Genomic DNA, 18,325 nt, shown 5'->3' on the forward strand with positions numbered 1-18,325 from the left:
TTATTTTTGTTCATTGCTGTTTCAGTGTTGGTAACAATCGACTGAATTAAAAACGCCAGGTGTAATTCATGTTGGAAAAGCCAGAATAAAGATAATGTTTGAGTTCTATACTCAGAGTATCCAAGAGGGAAGCATTTCTGACTATTATAAAAGTTTTATTTAACAAAAAAATTGAACATGAAAAATGTACATAGCCTCATTTTTACACTGTAGTAAACGGGTCCTTTGGAAAGCGGGGTGCGTAGAAACAAGTGATGTCGACTATTGAACGTAGCCATTATACTCGCTCCAAGGCCTCTAACATGATGATACTGTTGCCTCTTATCACCTAAAAGAACCCAAAACAAACAAACAAAAATCAGGAAAACAACTCACTTAAAAGTATCAAGATTAGAGTTCTCATCAAATCAATGTGATTTGGTTTTTTTAGCCTTTCATGCCAGTGTATGAGGGTTCATTTAAGTCATAGAAGTTGATAGGTGCCATTGCATCCACTCTGACAGCAAGCCCATGAACAAAGCCACACTGCTGGGACCCGTGCCTGAGCCTGCTAGTGCAGCCACTGTCAGTGCACCTCGTGGAAAGGGTCTTCCTACCCCCGCCCCCACCCAGCTCTTCCTGACTTGTCCAAAGTACTAGAGAGAAAAGTCTAGCTAGCCATCCTTGCTGCTGCTGCTTTTTTTTTTTTTTGCCATCCTTGCTTCTAAAGAGCATTTGGCTATACTTCTTCCAAGACAGACTGGTTTGTCTGTTCTTTTGGCAGTCCATAGTACTCTAGATAATTTTTTCACCAGCACCATAATTCAAAGGCAGAGATGCTCTAGTCTTCCTTTTTTCAATGTTCAACTTTGACAGAGAGAGGACAACTGAAACACCATGGCTGCACCTTAGTGCTCAAAGTAACCTTGCTTTTCAACACTGTAAAGAGGTCTTGTGCAGCAGATTAGATTACCTAATACAATGTGTTAGTAAAATCTTAAGTGATATTAAGCTACACACCCCTTTCTAGGTGAGATGCACATCTTTCTAGATCAAAGGATAAAGTAACCATTTTGAGATGGCATGGCAAGTCTCCACTAACTCATTACATCTACTAAACTAGAACATCCAAATGTATACATGCTCATCTCTCCTATTCAGGTACTTATGATGAGGGAGGGAGCTTCAAAGAGTGGGAAAATTCTGTTATCTTTTAATTGTTTTTTAAAAAAATTTATGAACCTTCTGAAGTGGAGTATCACTTTAAAGAACATTTAGGGAACAGAAAGGAAGCAGCTTAAATCAGACTTTACGAAGAGGGTGTTTTTATTTTATCTGTCTTGAAAGCTGGGTAGAATACTGATAGGTAAATAAGCAGTTTCAGACAGAATGGAGATGAAAATACAAAGGGAATAAGAAAAACAAAAGGAATAGGAATCAACTTTGAACACTAAGGGGTGAAAGTTGGCATCAATCTCGAGTGACCTCTCATGTCAGATCAGTGCATGTGTGTCAAGCACCATGAAAGCAGCACTGAGCCGGCAAAAGCTCCCCCGAGGGATGACAGTGATAACTGCTTGTGCAACAGCACACGAGACCGAGTGACAGAGAAGCTGCAGGAGAAGTTACAAGGTCTTTCACACTTCAGACGGTTATGTATGAGAACAGATGAAACAGCTGCTACCTGAGCTCATGAGGGGCAGGAAACTGCTAAAAATTCAAATCCCACCCACTAGGAGCCTATAGGACCGACAGTAAACTGGCCCAAGGTTTCCTAGGCTGCAATTTGATGGAAGCAGATTACCAAGTCTTCTCCTAAGAAGCCATCACCGGTGAGTATGAATTACAGCCGAGCACTGCACAACACTGGGCCTCCAGGGTGACACGGAAGGCCAGGACAGCGAGACTAGCAACAGTAGATCACAGCCGAACTCAAGTAGGGTCGCATAGGTGAAAGAAATCGGGGGATGATGAGAAATATAAAGTGTATCCCTAAAGAACACCATCCTTGGGAAAGTGGAGGCAAGGAGAAAGAGGAAGGCCCTCGGGGAGGGCTGGCAGGCTCAAGCATGGGAACAGCTGTGAGGATGGCGCAAGCCCAGGCAGTGCTTTGTTGCGCATAAAGTCGCTACAGGCCAGAACCAACATTAGAAACAGAAGTATTTCAATTAAGACAAAGTGGAGATATGGCTGCAGGCAGCTAAAAGAGTAGGTCTATAACAATTTTTCCTCCCTTCTAATTTATTTATACATTTACTAATACTGTTTACCCCATTCAAGTATAATTTCCATGTGGGCAGGGACTTTGGTACAATACCCCTATGTATCTAAAATAGTGTATATAGAATAGGTACCTGGAAAGTTAACAAATTCCTCTACGATCAAACCACACCAGACTGACTGGATCATGACAGAGGGCAGTATCCCAGAACCTGGCACATAATGAGTATGGTGTGGGGGTACCCTCCCCCAATTTTTTTTAACCCTAAAGTGCATTGAAAGAGCCCCCTGACACTCTATACTCTTCTGGTAAATTAGGAACGGAAATGTTGAAAAGCTAACCAGCATGCTTAGCTAATTCTCTAAGTTTCTAGCTTCTCACTATAGATGAAGATCACAAGTGACCAACACATGAAAACCTAGCCAGTCCTTCCAGCTGCCTCTCAAATTTGTCCATGGACTTGCCTAGAGAAGCGATTTCAGATGACAGTGATTTTTAGTTCCAAGAGTTTTCCTTTTAGCATCATTAAAGAAACCCACACTTCATTATTTTTAAGAACATTTCCTTAAATTCCTAAAACTCAAATGAAAGCAGAACATGATCGTGGGACAAGAGGAAAAGTACAAAGAAACAGAGGAAAGAACTAGGAGGCAAAGGATAGTCATAGAGATTTAAATATAGACATATAAAGATGTAACAGATGGACAGTGGGTCCCTACTCCAGTACTCCCTCAACACAAGAACACTTTGTTCTAACAATTCAGCAGTCTGAGATGCTCACCTGCCTGGCACGATCACTGATGACAATGGGTACACAGGCAAATGTGGTGAAGAAAGCTGATGGTGCCCGGCTATCAAATGACATAATGTCTGAGGTCTTAAAGGCTTGAAAATAAACAGGTGGCCATCTTACTAAGAAACAATAAGGCCCACATGGAAGAAGCACACCAGCCTGAACGCTTAAGACAAAGCGGGTGCATAAGCAAATGCGGTGAAGAAAGCTGATGGTGCCTGCCTGTCAAAAGATAGAGCGTCTGGGGTCCTATAGTCTGGAAGATAAACAAGGGGCCATCTAACTGAGAAACAACAAAGCCCACATGGAAGAAGCACACCAGCCTGTGAGATGACAAGGCATCAAAGGGATCAGGTATCAGGCATCAAAGACCAAAAAAAAAAAAAAATCATAGTATTGTGAATGAGGGGGAGTGCAGAGTGGGGACCCAGGGCCCATCCATGGGAAATTGGACATCCCTTTGCAGATTGGCTGTGGGGAGGTGACGAACCAGTCAGAGTGTAGTGTAGCAATGATGATGATGAAACATACAATTTCCCTCTAGTTTTTGAATGCCCCCCCCCCCAATGATCTCAATTCTACCTTGCATAACCGGCTGGACCGGGAGATGTACACTGGCATGGATAGCAACTGGAAATACAGGGAATCCAGGACAGACGAGCCCCTTGGGAACAGTGGTGAGAGTGGCGATTTTGGGAAGGTGGAGGGAGGGTGAGGGAGAAAGGGGAAACAGATGACAAGGTCTACATGTAACATCTTCCCTGGAGGACGGACAGTGGAGAACTGAGTGAGGAACACGTCGGATGGTGTAAGATATGATAAAATAATAATTTATAAATTATCAAGGGTTCAGGGGGAGGGGGAACGGGGATGGAGGGGAAAAATAAGGAGCTGATCAAGTAAAAAGGTGTTTTGAGAATGATGATGGCAACATATGTACAAATGTGCTGGACACAAATGATGTATGTATGGATTGTGAAAAGAGTTGTATGAGCCCCTAATAAAATGATTAAAAAAAAAACCAACAAAAAACATTTCCTTAAAAGAGTAATAACACACTTTTTCTGCCTTCTCACATTATAGAAAATAAGCTTAGTTGGTAAATGTTTCTATCTTATAATGTTCTTTTTTTGCCACAGTATTTGAGGCCCGATTTTTCAGCCTGAAGCCATTAAGCCCCTAATTCCATGATCTTGCTCCTTTTGTTGCATGTAAATCGTTTTGGTAAAGTGCTATTTAGTGAAGTTAAGCCTACTGAAAATATCGTATCTACTTGACTATAAGCCGACTCGAGTCATCAGCCAAGCCATCTAATTTTACCACAAAACTATAAAAATGTGCTGAAAAACTTGGTGTATACAGGAGTATATAGCTTGCTACTAAGACTATGAGCTGCCACAACCCAAAGCAGCCACTGAAACAACCTCGCAGAATTCCTGAAGCACGCCTCACTACTGCCACTGAGTCCAACTCCTAGGACTCTTGGTGCAAGGTTTCTGAGATGGCAACATTTTACAGGCGCTGACAGCCTCATCTTCCATGGTGCGGTTGGTGGGTTGAACCGCTAACCTTATAGCTTGCAGCCCAACACCTAGCCTATAATGCCAGTATTTTTAGGTATGTCCGTTTGGATTGGAATGAACTCTTTATAGGGATGGGTCTGGGATAATCGTTTCTTATAAAATTTCTAATGTGATTACGAATGCTCTGAGTCTAGCAGCTAATCCTGGCTTCACATTAGAATCAGGGGAACCGGGAGGGCTTAAGACTGAGAAGCCATTGCACTAATGAAGGACTAGGGCCCTCTAACACGGAACTAGGCTAAAAGTGACTTTCAATAGCTCTATCAAACCCAAAGACGTTGGAGGGCTACATATGGTTGAGATCTTGCCGACAGGTGACAGGGAGGAATATTATTGCAGCTGAATGAGTGCTACGTTACACGAAAAGCAGGATGGAGAATCCAGAAGGCAAGCACTAAAGGGAATCCCCCCCTTTACTTACCACCATTCCAATATTGTTCTGTTGTCCACTAGTTGCCATCTCCACACATTCATCTATCACAAGATTCATAAAGGGATCAAATCCCCGAAGTATCCCTTGGACATGCCTGCCACCATTTAATTTCACTATTAAAGGAAAAAAAGTTATTTTATTAAAACGGACCACTATCAAGTACTTATTAAAGTTTGGTGGGATAAATACACCGTCACCTATGGTACATAAAAAAGCTACCATGTGGTAAGGCTGGGATTCAAAGGGAAAGCTGTTTACCTTTAAAGTCCATGGTCTAAACTTCTACATGGGCCCCTCACTATCTGTAAGTAAGAGTGTTCCTATGAAACCAGTTTTTAAAGTCAAAATGATATAAAGCAAAGGATCCTTAAAGGAAAAATTGCTGAGCATTCCCAGGCCCCCAAAATAACCAACCAAAGCATACCAAAATAACCTACAAACATAAAATAACATTACATATAGTGCTCACAGACACGGCTTAAAGCTATGGGGATTTGGTGCTGAGACTGAGGGCAGTTTTCTGGGAAGGGCACTTGGCGGTATCATTCCCATTGCTAGGATACGGCATGCTGCTTCCTTAAAGGCTTGCTGCAAAGGAAATGCTAGTTTCATTTTCACCTTTCTGGAACTGACCAGGATCTTCCCCTAAAGTCTTCAGAGGAGGGGTCCTTGCATGTTGTTTTAAAAACAACCAAAACCCAATTCAATTAATGCTGTTAATGTACAGGAGTAATCACATGCTGCACAGTAGTGACTCCTTTTTAAAAAAATAAGCCACTACATATACCTTGAAAACTTTAATACAATAAGCTTTATGGGATTGGTTTGTAACTGCTGTATGTTCATAAGCCACATGCACGAGACTCAGGGACTCCTTGTAATAAAGTCTAAGATGGTTTAAACCTCTAAAATATTAGGAACTAAATAAAATTATCTAGTTAGGATTCTGTAATGGCTGCAAATTAATGGTTCAATGTGTGCTAAATATTTTTAAAATCATTGTATTAGGGGCTCATACAACTCATCACAATCCGTACAGTGTGCTAAATTTTTACAAAATCGTTCCAAACATTATATACTGTCAAGACAAAAAAATTGGTTAATAAAATCACTTACATGATAACTTCTTGTCCATGAATCTGGCAAAAAAGAAAGTAAATATTACTAGCAGATTAAAAAAATTTAAGCATAAATAAGCATACAATTAGGTATAGTCAGTACAATTTACACAATAGAAACAATGAAATTTAAAAATGTAAAAACCTATTAATGTAAAGAGTAGCTAAAATACACAGCAATACAGTTTATGAACCTGTGTGTGGAGGGAGGGGGGATAGCTAAAAAAAAAAAAAAGGTATAATATATTAATCACTCCATAGAATTTCTATGTCAAAATGTTTGTGGGAGCAAATAATGCACTCGAATTCCTGGCCTTGTGGTTAACCCACTCCTCCACCAATACTAACCTCATTTTCAGTGATTAGATTTTATAGTCCCAACAGAAAAACACAAATTTGTTTACATTTTGTTAATTCCAACAAACCATGAAGACACCAGCGGGTCATAAAGCCACATCTAATCCGGTAGGTAATTTACTTTTGGAACAATAATTAGTGCTGTCTTAAGTGTTCAGGATAGGTATAGCTTAGCAAAATAATATTCTTTTAAATATATTTTGTTGGAAACATGTACAATAGAGTATCACAATTCATTAATCTCTACACATACAATTCAGGGGTACTGATTACCAAAACTGCAACCATTCTCCTGCCTTTTCTGAAGTGTTCCTCCTTCATCGACACAAACTCACTGCCCCTAGAGTTTCCTATCTAACCTTTTTGCGGTTATCAACTTGGCCCCATGTTATTTCTTTTAAACAGCACAATGCTAAAGGCACACATAATTTACAAATTAAGTTAAACTACTGTTTGGCTTGAAGACTTCAGGATTTATTTTTATTTAGGTTTAAAGATTATTCCAAGAAAATAGTTTTAAGCTTCAGAAAAAACTTTTTTCCCACAAAAATCTGAAATTCAGCCCCACATCTCTCGCCCCCATGATCAAGATACTTTTTCTATAAACAAAATGTTCTGCACGGTAGCTGGGCACCATCTAGTCATTCTGGTCTCGGGGCAAAAATAAATGTCCATTTGAAACGAAACAATGTGGATTAAAAGACAATCCTATCTCAGCAAGACAGTATGAGAATATTAAATCCTGCAATCAAATCCATTTGTTCTCTTCCAGCTACTCTCAAGCTAGAAAATAAGAAATTTAATCCATATATATAGCATAGCATAGAAGAATTCATAGATAAATGCCAAGGTATGATGGAAGTATGAATAAAAACACGTCCAATATTAATACAATTTAATATGTAAAGTTAAGAACCACTGAGCTATGCTAAAACCACCAAACCAAACCAACCCCATAGCAATCCTAGATAGGGCGCTTGAGGCTGTAAATCGTTATGGGAGCAGAGTCTCACTTTTCTCCTTCCCAGGGGCACTGTGGTTAGCAGTGCACACTTACAAGTCAAGGCCAACCGGAGGAAGGCACAAAATTGTGAAAAGATGATGCTTCCAAGAAAACATCAAAAAGCCAAAACCAAACTCACCGCCATGAACCATCTCTATTCACAGAAACTTTACAACACTGTAATTATTTAGAGGGGCAAAACCCTGTCTCTCCCTCGAAGTGGCTAGTGGTTTCCAACTACTGACCTCTCACACCACAGCTGGAGGAGTATCCCCTATGCCACCAGGCTCCAATAAAGCAAAGGAGGGGCTACAAATTTAGACATTTTAGAAGCAGAGCTGACAGAATTTTGTAACTCATTAAACGAAGGGGTTAGACGCGCAAAGTTTCAAAAGTAGTTTCATCCTCTCAAATAACATATTAAGAATGGGAAATGAAACCTAAAATGCAAACATGATCCTTTTGTTAAAAAAAAAAAACCCAAGACATATCTCACCAGTTTCTGATGTAACCTGAGGATAAAAGCCAACCCACCAAATAAAAGAATAAATTTCAGGTAAGTATTTTTGCGACAATTCCTAATTTTCGTAATGTCAGGCTTGCACATTAAAAGCGCAAATTCCATACAAAGACTGGCTTGGATACAAATGTGCATTTATTTTATTAAAAAATCATCTTATTGGGGGTCCTTACAGCTCTTTTAACAATCAATTGATACATCAATTGTATCAAGCACCAAATGTACATTTAAAAGTAAAACTGAGCAGAGCTTTTTCATCCGTCTGACTTCAAGGGCCGTCAACAAAGACCTGTACATAGAGCAGCCCTGGATGGCGGACTTGGGGCAACCCACCGACTCCAGCAAGCATCTGAGCAATAAAAAACAAACAAAACCCAAGCCCCCAAACATACACGACTTAGGAGACACAACACGAGCTATGTCCAGTCAAGCAGCGTTTTAAAAGTTAAAAGCTTCAAACTGCGGGTCCTGATAAAGCAGGCGGGCCTGTTTACAGAGCCCGGCTTGAGGTCTACTGAGTGAGCAAAACGAACGGTCTCACACAACGCTGCTGATCAGAGCAATAGTTATAGGAAAATGCTCAAACACACAACCCACTCTCCAGGAGGCAAGCGGCTTTTGTCTCCTCTCATGCAAGGCTTGCTCCCCAGCCCCTTTATCCGGAGCACGATGCTGCTCACACTTTCCACAGAGGCCCCCAAGGCGGCGCTCTGGCAATGGGAAGCCCGTGGAGATGCTAGGCTGGGAGCGCGGGGGCACCGAAGGTCCCCTGGCGGAACGCGGGCGCCCTCGCGGCTTTTGGAAACCAGGCTGCAATGAGGGGCGGCGCAGGGCCGCGCTCCCTGGCCTACGCACGCCGGGGCGCGCCGGCGGGAAGCGGCGGCTCGAAAGCCCTTGTAGCGTACCAGGAGGCTGCCACTCCGACTTGGCCTTGACAAGTACTTACTTTTTCAACTCGGGCGGATGAGCTTTGCTCATTGTGTCTTCTCGGGAGGTTCAGCGTTGCCTTGAAACAGAATTCGCGGCTCCCCTCACGCTCCCGCGGTCGGCCGGCGTCCTTGCGTCTGACGTCACTAGCCCGGTCAGCCAATAGACAGATGGCGTCTCACCTCGCGAGACTTTACCCGAAGCGCGAACGCGGCTCTCGGCTTTGAGCTTCCGGTTGCGTGGTAAGGGATTGGCCAGGGAGCGTTCTTCAATTCCGGTTCGTTTCCACTCCCCACCCCACCTCGGTTTTATTGGCACATAATCGATCTACTTCATACAATTCAATCGTTCAATCATGTCAAGAAGAATTGTACGATCATTACCACAATCAATTTCAGGACAGTTCTTTCTCTTTCTCCCGCCACATCACCTTTAAAATGAGCTGTGTAATCAGAGTCAGTTAATACCGGTTCACTTTTGTATAAAATTAAACATCCGGTCCTGTGGTTTCTGAGCTACATTCGCTTCATTTTTTTTCATACGCACCAAGTGTTCAATTTGCCCAAGTCAAGGCAAACCCGTGCACAACGGGTTCAGGGTATTATCGGCTGATTTTTTGGAAGCACGAGACAGCTAAGTCTATCATGCTGGTCCGTCTTAGTCTAGAAGTGCTTTTGAAAACTGTTCAGCATCGTAGGCACATGCCACGCTTCCACTGATGAAAGGGCGGCGGCTGTGCATGCTTGTGCATTGGCCAGTAATCAGCTGGGTCTCTGGCCTGCAAGAATTTCATCATAGATATTTCTTTGCCATTTATCCTAGCATAGCATCAAGACAGGGGCTCCGGTTACATGAATCAGTCTTTCACCTTAAGAGCCTCAGTCTCTGCCTCTTGAGTTCTGAAGTACCCACACTTTAAAGCGCCCTCAAATTCCTGATGGAAGGCCCCAGAATACTACATTACCCCTGTAGATCTGCTTCTGTAAAGATTTATAGCCTTCAATACATTTATCTCCTTGGAGACCCTATACAAGGTTGCTATGAGTCAGAATCAACTTGATGGTGGTTGTTGGGCTATATTGCCCCTATATATAAAATGTGAAGTGCAAGACAATCTATATGAAGAACTGAATTTCCATGTCCAGCACACAGCGTCAAAGATGACCCCCTACTTGTTCTCAGTTGTGAGTTTACTTCAAATAGGTAAAGGGCTATTTCTGCTTTAAACTGGTACAGTGGTTATGAGTTGGGCTGCTAACCACAATGTCTGCAGTTCAAAACTACCAGCCACTCCACGGGAGAAAGATGAGGTTTTCTACTCCTGTAAAGAATTACTTCCTCTGAAACCAACGGGGCCAATTCTACCTTGGTCTATAGCAGTGGTTCTCAACTCTCCTAATGCCGTGACCCTTTAATACAGTTCCTTATGTTATAGTGACCCCCCCCCCGCCATAATTTTTGTTGCTACTTCAAAACAAGAACTGCTATAGGGTTGCCACAAGTCCGAATCGACTGGATAGGAGTGAGTAGTAATTTCTGCTTTATATACTTTGTTGATTTTAAGAGGTCAATCTCCCAAACTTAATTTATTCCTAATGTTCATGGATGGCTCTACTTAAATACCAATTATAATTAAGAACTTAAAAGTCACATTTTATATTCTCTTGATACTTAAAATCCTAGACAGTGAATTTTCTTGAGGGATCAATATACCGTTTATACTTGTTACTGTTAGTGTCTAGCTGAGAATAGAAACCTTACATGGATATTATACTGGGTTTTTTGTTTGTTTTTATTGTACTGGTTTTTAAAAGTTCCTTAAACAGTTTCTTTCTTTTTTTTTTTTTTTACATGAATAGACTTCCCCAGCCTTCCTCAAAGTTTTCCGTTTTCAACGAAACAGTACTGTATCCAGACTGCACACAAGTTACTATTACTCTTCCGTGTCTTCATAAAACTCTTCTCACAATTACAAGCCCTGAGAAAATTATGTAAGACAAGTTTCAGCTATGTGGAAAGAAACACAATAGGGTGGGGAAAAGTAAAACTCTTTTAATTAAACCACTAGGAAAATATATCACAGCTTTGAAACAGCAAACGGACAGGCTGTATTATCACTTCAGGTATTAAGTTGGTAGAAAGGTGGCATGTCCCTTATTGAAATAAGGTGTCAATGAAGTAGGAACACCACAGAGGCTTTGGGCAGAAAGAAAGTGGTATTTGGTAACGGGGTGGCCCTCCTTGGCTCTAAGAGTCACAGGTCTCCCTTACCCCTGAGTCACTCACTTTTTCTCCCTGGACTCTCCTGTTGCCAGGAGATTGGTTTAACAGGATTCTAATACAGGGGTTAAGAAAGCAGCTGGACATACCACCAGGAAAGACCCATCAGTTAAAAAATGGCATTCTGTCTGGAAGAGGGCCAACAAAAATGAAACCCTCAATGAGACAGACACTGGGTCCATACACGTCAGTGAACACAGCGATTGCACAGGTTTGGCAAGATTTGTTCTGCTATACAAAAATGGGCACCTTGATTTGGGTTGACTCAATGAACTAGTAAGTAATGTCATGTTTCGGCTGTCCTTTGTTTCAGCAGGCACCAGTTTCCCTCTCAGTTCATTCCCAGTTACTGGAACAGACTCTACCGTCCAGACCCCTTTGTTTCCAGGGGAAGAGACGGTCCTGTCACTCTGCTGCACACAGCTTTGGGGCCACCAGGACAGCTGGTGAGAAGGAAGCTCTGCCTCCCACAGCCAGAGTGGCACTCTTTCATGTTTTTGCATAGTCTCTGTGCTGAAAGATTCCACGTGTGCGAATTTCAAGAACAGCTTGAGAGCCAGATGAAGGCCAAAAAGCCTTTCAAAGATCTTATCCAAACCACCCTGTCTCTCGACTTGACATCTGAATCAATGTCGGGCCCTTGCATATAAAACAAAACCAAGCGAAACAAAAACCTACATTTCCATTTTCCTCTCCTGAATTATTGTTCTCATGCATTTGCCTTACAGCTTATAGACAATGGGGTGACAATACCTCTTGTAAATAGGAGGTTGGTGAAAAACAGAAATACTTCTACTAAAACTCCACCAGATCATCATAGACATGTTGGAGGGACGTGCCAGCACGCTGGTATCTGTAAACTCAGGAGAACCTGGTGCCCTGGGATGGCTCTGGCTTGAGACAGCAAGGGAGAGACCCAAGATCAGGATAAGCACCTGCCACATACAACTTAGACTCCATATAACTTACTCGTACGACCTCCAACCCAAATTACAGCACCAGTTTCTTCCTGTGAGCTAGAACTGATAAAAGAGCCGGTGTCCAGAGCCAGGTGATATTCTTCAAACTTGCTATCCTTTTTCTTTCTTTCATAAAATTCACTTAAAAGACCCAAATTCCCCTTCTTTTTAATAAAGATTCCTGCCCTGATCCCCAATGGCCACCGGCACAGACATCTATTTTGCGATGGAAGAGAGCGACTCCTTCATCTTCTTGGTCATGGACGGGATGAGGTGCATGTGGTCGTCCACACATTTGGTCACACAGCTCTCCAGCTGCTGCTTCACCTGCAGCTCCTTGCTCCCGGCATCCATGGAGTCTTTGGCTTTGTCGTTGCAGTGCATGGTACACCGGGCCAGACGGTCCTGTGGCACGAAAGAGGGCAGAGAAGGGTGAGAGGCTGCCTCGTTACCAAGTGGTGAAGGCTCTGCCACTTGATGGGGCTTCATACAGATAGTGGTAAATTAAATTATGAGATAATGTGTATTTTTTTCCCCTCACACATCTTTTGGGAAAATTACCTTCGGACATGACCTTGATTAATTAAAGGGACACTGTAGTGAGGTGCCCTGGTGGCATCGTGGTTACATGTTGGGCTGCTAAATGCAAGGCCAGCTGCACGGTGAAAGAAAGATGGGTTTTCTACTCCCTAAGTGTGACAGTCTCAGAAACTCACAGGGGCAGTTCTCCCCGCCTTGTCTGGTCACTAGGAGCCAGAATTGACTGGATGGCGGGAGTTTGAATTGACTGGATGGCGGTAGTGCAGTTGGGCGTTGCTGGATGGTGCGAACTGAACTGAAAGGATGACATTCGAGTCCACTAGGAGATGCCTCAGAAGCAAGATCTAGGGATCTGCTTCCAAACTATCAGCCAGAGAACCCAATAGCGCAACTCTCTATTCTAACCACGCAAGGTGGCGGTGAGTTGGCACGGATTGATGACACTTGCTTTTGCCGTTTCCAGTGCAGGTATGCAAAGTTAGGCAGGAGATCTTGGGTGGTGTAAATGATTAAGCACTAACTAAAAGGTTAGCAGTTCATGTCTATTCAGAAGAGCCTTGGACGAGTGATCCACTTCTAAGATCCACGAGTAGACCCAGTAATCTACTTCCAAAAAACCATCCATGCAAAGCCCCAGAGAGCACAATTCTAGTTGTACACACGTGGGGTGACTGTGGCCTTCATGGCAACGGGTCTGGTTTCTACCTAAGACTATGCAGTCTCGGAACCCCACAGGGGAAGCAGTTCTACCCTGTCCTGTAGGGTCGCTATGAGTCGGAATCGACTCGATGGCAATGAGTTGGGTGTTTTTTGAGTGGTGGCAGACGGGTCCAGACCTATCAAACCCAGAAAGCAGGCACATGATGGAATGAATTGTATACGGTACTTCCAGGAAGTGGGAGGTTCCTGTGGCTTAGAGGCCGCAAACTACGGAAAGACTTACAAACCTGTTGTTTCCTTCATGTCTGTCCATGCTAAAGAAAAACTGAATTCAACAAACGCCACTGAGCATCTACTATGTGGCCAGCACTCTTCTGCTGGGAAACACAGGCACAAGTAAAACCGTTCCCGCCCTCGCAGAACTCACACCTAGTGAGGGGAGAGACAGAAATAACCAAGTGGAAACATGGAGTTGGTGACGTGAGTCTGGAATGCAGGAATTGTCCGCATGTGGATGGCACTGTGTGAGACTAGAAGAGGCTAGAAAAGTTCCATGGATTTGGACATGCCAGAGCTCAAATGATGGCTGGGCGGGATCAGCAAACGTGGCCGGGAAAGGGTGGCTAGGGAAGGAAGACGGCCAGCAGGAGAGTGGTGTGTTCCGAAGGCCAAGTTAATAGGCATGCCAAAGGGAAGGCGAGAGACCACCTGCTTTAACGGTGCTGACAGGCCTCGTAGGACGAGGACAGAAAAACGAGCACTGGAAAGCACGCTGGCATAGGGGAAGCCTGAGTGGAGAGGGTGGAAAATGGAAGGATAAACTTATCCAGCAATCTAAGAAGTGTGTTTTCAAAATTAGTTGCCAAAACGAACACCAAAGAAACCCTCTGAAATTCTCTGACCTTGGAGAAATGATGGTTCTCCCTCCTTCACAATGGCAGGGATCTAGAAGAGCAAAATGTAAAAGCCTATCCCATAAAAACATTAGCTGTTCTCCCCAGGCATGGGACCTCAGGCTATCAAAGCCCGGGTTAGGAACAGGCCCCATTTCCCAAGTTCTACTGAAGTGTACAGAGAGGAAGGAAATAAAGTGGAAATGCTGATGCCGTTTACTCCAGAGGACAAATGGAGCCATTGCTGTGACCTTAGAGGGGCTGTGAGCTGGCCATCAGTGAACCAACAAGAGTAAGGGCAATGCTCCTCCCACAGACTATTGTCTTCTGAGAGGGGAGCTCTCCCATTTGGATATAGCCGTCAGGGGCCGACCCGGTGCGTGTCTAAGTTTATAAAACCGTAGCAGGGTCTTGCTTTAATCTTGACAATTTTTCACACTGGCCTACTCCAACCCCCTGCAGATTCTGCTATCGTCTTAAAATACACTGTTTATCAATCAATATACATTTTCACCACCCGCTCCTGGGTACTCTGACATCTGTCAAGTGTAGAACGCTTTGTGGGGGTTTCTAGTGGCTGATTTCTTTGAAGTGGGTCACCAGGCCTATCTCCCAAGGTTCCTCTGGGATCCAGGAGGCTTTGTTTATATTTACAGTCTACAGACTGCATTTATGGCAAAAAAAAAAAAAAAGGGTGTGTGTGTGTGTGTGTTGGAAGCCTAAGACTCATGGTTATGAACATAATGCCCTTGTATCACATTGTTTCTAGCGTGAAATATGGTCTGATTTCTGGTCCTCAACTTTGAAGCCTTCCCCCCAACTTTCAAGTCACATGATGACTCTGCCCTTTAGTCCATTACAAATATCAAAATGGTCAAGACACGAAGGCCAAGATTCTTGAACAAATGCTGGTCAGCTCCTACAAAAGAGCAACTTCCCGGGTCTCCTCTCCGGACTCTTCCACGTGGGCTGTTTCTCACCTGGAACCTTTCCAGTTCGCTGGTCACCAGGGCCTGGGCTTGCGCCAGTGGCGCATGGCAGCGCTCAATGCACTGGTGCACCTGCTGCATGGAGGCCAGGCTGTCCTCGCAGCAGCTGGCGCTGCACCGGAACATGGCACCCTGGAAAAGGAGAGCAGAGTTGGGTTAGGGCTGAAAGCTTCTGCGACACAGACTGGCAGCTCCCCAGCCACCTTCTGCTTTCATGTCCCTCTAGTAAGAGACCTCAGGACCACGAACAGGAAAATGATCCTTAGTGCTTAGTCTCAGTGTTTAATAACAGACTCCGTGCTGTCGGCTCAGTGATACTTGTTTACATCCATGGCTGGGGTGGGTCAGATGTGGCCATGTTCTGAAAATCAGCTGTGTACTACCGGTCACAGGTGCCCTGGTTGCATAGTGGTTAGAGTTGGGCTGATAACTGCAATGACAGCAGTTCGAAACCACCAGCCGCTCAGTGGAAGAAAGACGAGGTTTTCTACTCCCATAAAGAGTTACAGTCTCGGAGACCCACAGGGGCAGTCCTACTCTGTCCTAGAGGGTTGCTATGGGTCAGAATTGACTCGATGGCTGAGAGGCTTTGGTATTACGTTACACGTCAGAGGGTGACAACGTCCGACACGAAACAACGTAAGGGTTCAAAGAGGAACTTCATAGAGGCCACGCTGTGTGATGGGAGAGGATGGGTGCACGTCCAGGCCATCACCTTGGCCTTTCACCTTGGCTCGTGCCCGGTCTAGGCCTTGAGCTGCCGGGGGTGCGGGGTGGGGTAGGGGCAGGGGCGGCGCCTGAAGGGAGAGAAGGGGAGAAGCACGTCTCCCACGAGGGGCTGCCCAGCTCGGACCTACAGACACACACGCTTCCGGCCGGGCTGGATTAGGCGGAAAATGGCCGTGCACACGCGGGAGGGCACGGATTTCATCCGATCGATCGGGAAAAGCCCCGCGCGGCGTGCTGCCGAGGCCGCCGCGACCCCGCGCACCCGGGTCCGAGCAGGGCCGCGGGCGGGCCTCCCGAGGCGGCCGCGGGAAGGCCCGGCACCCGGCTGCTGAGCGGAGGGCGCTCCTCGGCCTGGCGCCCGCTACCTGCATCTTCCGGATGTTCTCCCGCTCCAGGCTCTTCACCATGGAGTCCACTGCCTCCTGCACGCGGAGCTGCTGCAGCTCCGCCATGGCGACCCCGCGCTGCGGCCCACCGCGCCGGCGCCCACGGGCACCAACGCACGGCCCGCCCCCTCGCCGCCGCCCCCGCGGGCCGTGCCTCCCGGGCCGCGCCGCCCCCTGGCGCCCGCGCGGGCAACTGCACGCCCGGCGGCCGCGCACCTCCACCTGCCGGTGCCAGCTTTCCGCCCCGCCCCGCCTACCTCCTCCCCCTCTTTCCTCCCCTTTCTCCTCCTCCTCTTCCTCCTCCCCCATTTCCATCCCCTCCCCTCCCCTTCCCTTTTTCCCTCTCCTTCCCGACTCTCCCCACCGCCCCCTTGCCTTCCTGCCTGCTTCCTTCCTTTTTTCCCTCCCTCCCTTCTTTGATGAGCAGTGACAAACCTTGCACCTTGCCAATCTGTTTTCCGGCATCGCAGATTGGGTTTCCCTTTTCTAGACTGCCGTACCGATCGGAGTCTTCAGCAGGGACTTGCTGTGTCTGCCTTCTTGCACCTAACACACGACATTTGATCGGGCCATGTTGTTCTTTCTGAGTCGTCCATTGCATGACCATAACATGGTTTCTTTATCCATTCTTGGGGTGATGGCCAGGCGGGTCGTTTCCAATGATTAGGTCTTGTGGATCAAGTCGTGAATGTTGAGCACCTTGTGCAAGTCTCTCTGGTAAATAGAAGTGGAATGGTTGGATCACATGACAGTGTATCAGAATGGTTAGGCATTCCTTAACCTCAGAGACAATGAGGGGGCTCCAGATACTCAGTCAACTCTAATATTTACATGCCAACAACGACACCCTGCTTTTGAACTCCTAGAGCATCCCTCCACTCTGGGAGGGTGGCCTGGGCCTGTGATGAAGGCTCAAGTTTCTTCTCTAAGAAAGCTTTTCCACGACATCGACGTCTCACAGCACAGCTCTGCCAATACTTACCACTGCCTGCTGTCTCCCTCTCTCCCGGATGTGTCCTCTGGGCCAGTCCCTTGACACAGGGCCCTGCTGGTATGGAGCAGGCTTGTTAGAGAAATGTGTCTGAGAAATGAATGCACAGACTCATTGAAGGGCCTGGGAGAGAGCAATCCAGAGTGGAGAAAGACATGCCAAGCCCGGGGAGCTGCTGAGAGAAAAACCATGGTGGGCAAACCGAGTGAAAGAGCTAGAAGCTTTGGGGAAGCCTAGTAGCTCTCCCTAGCGTGGAAAAGGAGGCTGGCCAGGCAGGGAAAGAGGCATTGGAAGCTAGGTGTTTGCCTCCTGTTGGGCACTAGATGGCAGGAGAATCCTGGTTTGAAGGCATTGGCAGCTTGCCTTAACTCAGGCCCCTTGGACTGTTCCTTAGGCAGCAGGGTCTCCTGGATACCAAGCTCCCTCTGCTGGTGGGCACCCCCAGGCACAACCCCTGACCTTGTGCGCTCTCCAGAAGGGACTGTGATTCACAGGGTGTCCCCTGGCTGATTCAGAAGGACTTTCTTCCAGTCCAGTCAGCAAATGATGCTCAAACGAACTGCTTATGTTTGGCTGCTCACGGACAGGAGGTTTAAATTTACCCAGAGGCACCTCGGAAGAAAGGCCTGGGAGCTGCTTTTGAAAGGTCCCAGCCGACGAATACCCTCCCCTATGCAGCACAGTTCTACCCTGATGTACACGGGGTCACGAGTTGGAATCTACTCACAGCAAAACAACTGAGTAAGATAACATCTGGGTCGGTCCGACATTACTGTCCCCGGCTGTCCATTCCACGTTAAGCCAAAGGAGAGGCGGCCCTCAGCAGCTGTGGGCACCAGGGGATGGCAGTTCTTGTAGCAAGGTGCCAGGCACAGAGTCTTCAAGCGCGTGGCGTTGTACTTTCTCATGGAATTCACACAAAACCCACAGGAGGCGAGTTCTCCCACTGGCGGCAGAAGATTGA

General features: G+C 45.7%; 2 protein-coding genes across 3 annotated transcripts; both read right to left on the reverse strand.

Moving 5' to 3' along the window:
• Positions 1 to 71: 71 nt before the first annotated feature.
• Positions 72 to 9,105, reverse strand: SNRPG (small nuclear ribonucleoprotein polypeptide G). 2 transcript variants are annotated; one of them, XM_075535828.1, is made up of 5 exons: positions 8,954 to 9,064; positions 6,126 to 6,148; positions 5,268 to 5,311; positions 4,998 to 5,122; positions 72 to 328 (listed from the first exon to the last, which is right to left on the reverse strand). In XM_075535828.1, exons 3-5 carry the CDS (start codon positions 5,278 to 5,280, stop codon positions 278 to 280), a joined length of 189 nt encoding a protein of 62 aa, XP_075391943.1. In that variant the 5' UTR covers positions 5,281 to 5,311; positions 6,126 to 6,148; positions 8,954 to 9,064; the 3' UTR covers positions 72 to 277. The 2 variants fall into 2 exon arrangements, with proteins under 2 accessions (XP_075391943.1, XP_075391942.1); XM_075535827.1 differs by lacking the exon at positions 5,268 to 5,311 and having other exon boundaries at positions 8,954 to 9,105.
• A 1,861-nt stretch (positions 9,106 to 10,966) lies between these two features.
• On the reverse strand, positions 10,967 to 16,507 carry FAM136A (family with sequence similarity 136 member A). Its single transcript, XM_075535602.1, has 3 exons — positions 16,350 to 16,507; positions 15,247 to 15,387; positions 10,967 to 12,578 (listed from the first exon to the last, which is right to left on the reverse strand). The coding sequence occupies exons 1-3, from the start codon at positions 16,434 to 16,436 to the stop codon at positions 12,390 to 12,392; spliced, it is 417 nt and encodes a 138-aa protein (XP_075391717.1). The 5' UTR covers positions 16,437 to 16,507; the 3' UTR covers positions 10,967 to 12,389.
• Positions 16,508 to 18,325: the final 1,818 nt, after the last annotated feature.

This window comes from Tenrec ecaudatus, chromosome 17 (assembly GCF_050624435.1).
Source record: "Tenrec ecaudatus isolate mTenEca1 chromosome 17, mTenEca1.hap1, whole genome shotgun sequence".
Classification (NCBI taxonomy): domain Eukaryota; kingdom Metazoa; phylum Chordata; class Mammalia; order Afrosoricida; family Tenrecidae; genus Tenrec; species Tenrec ecaudatus.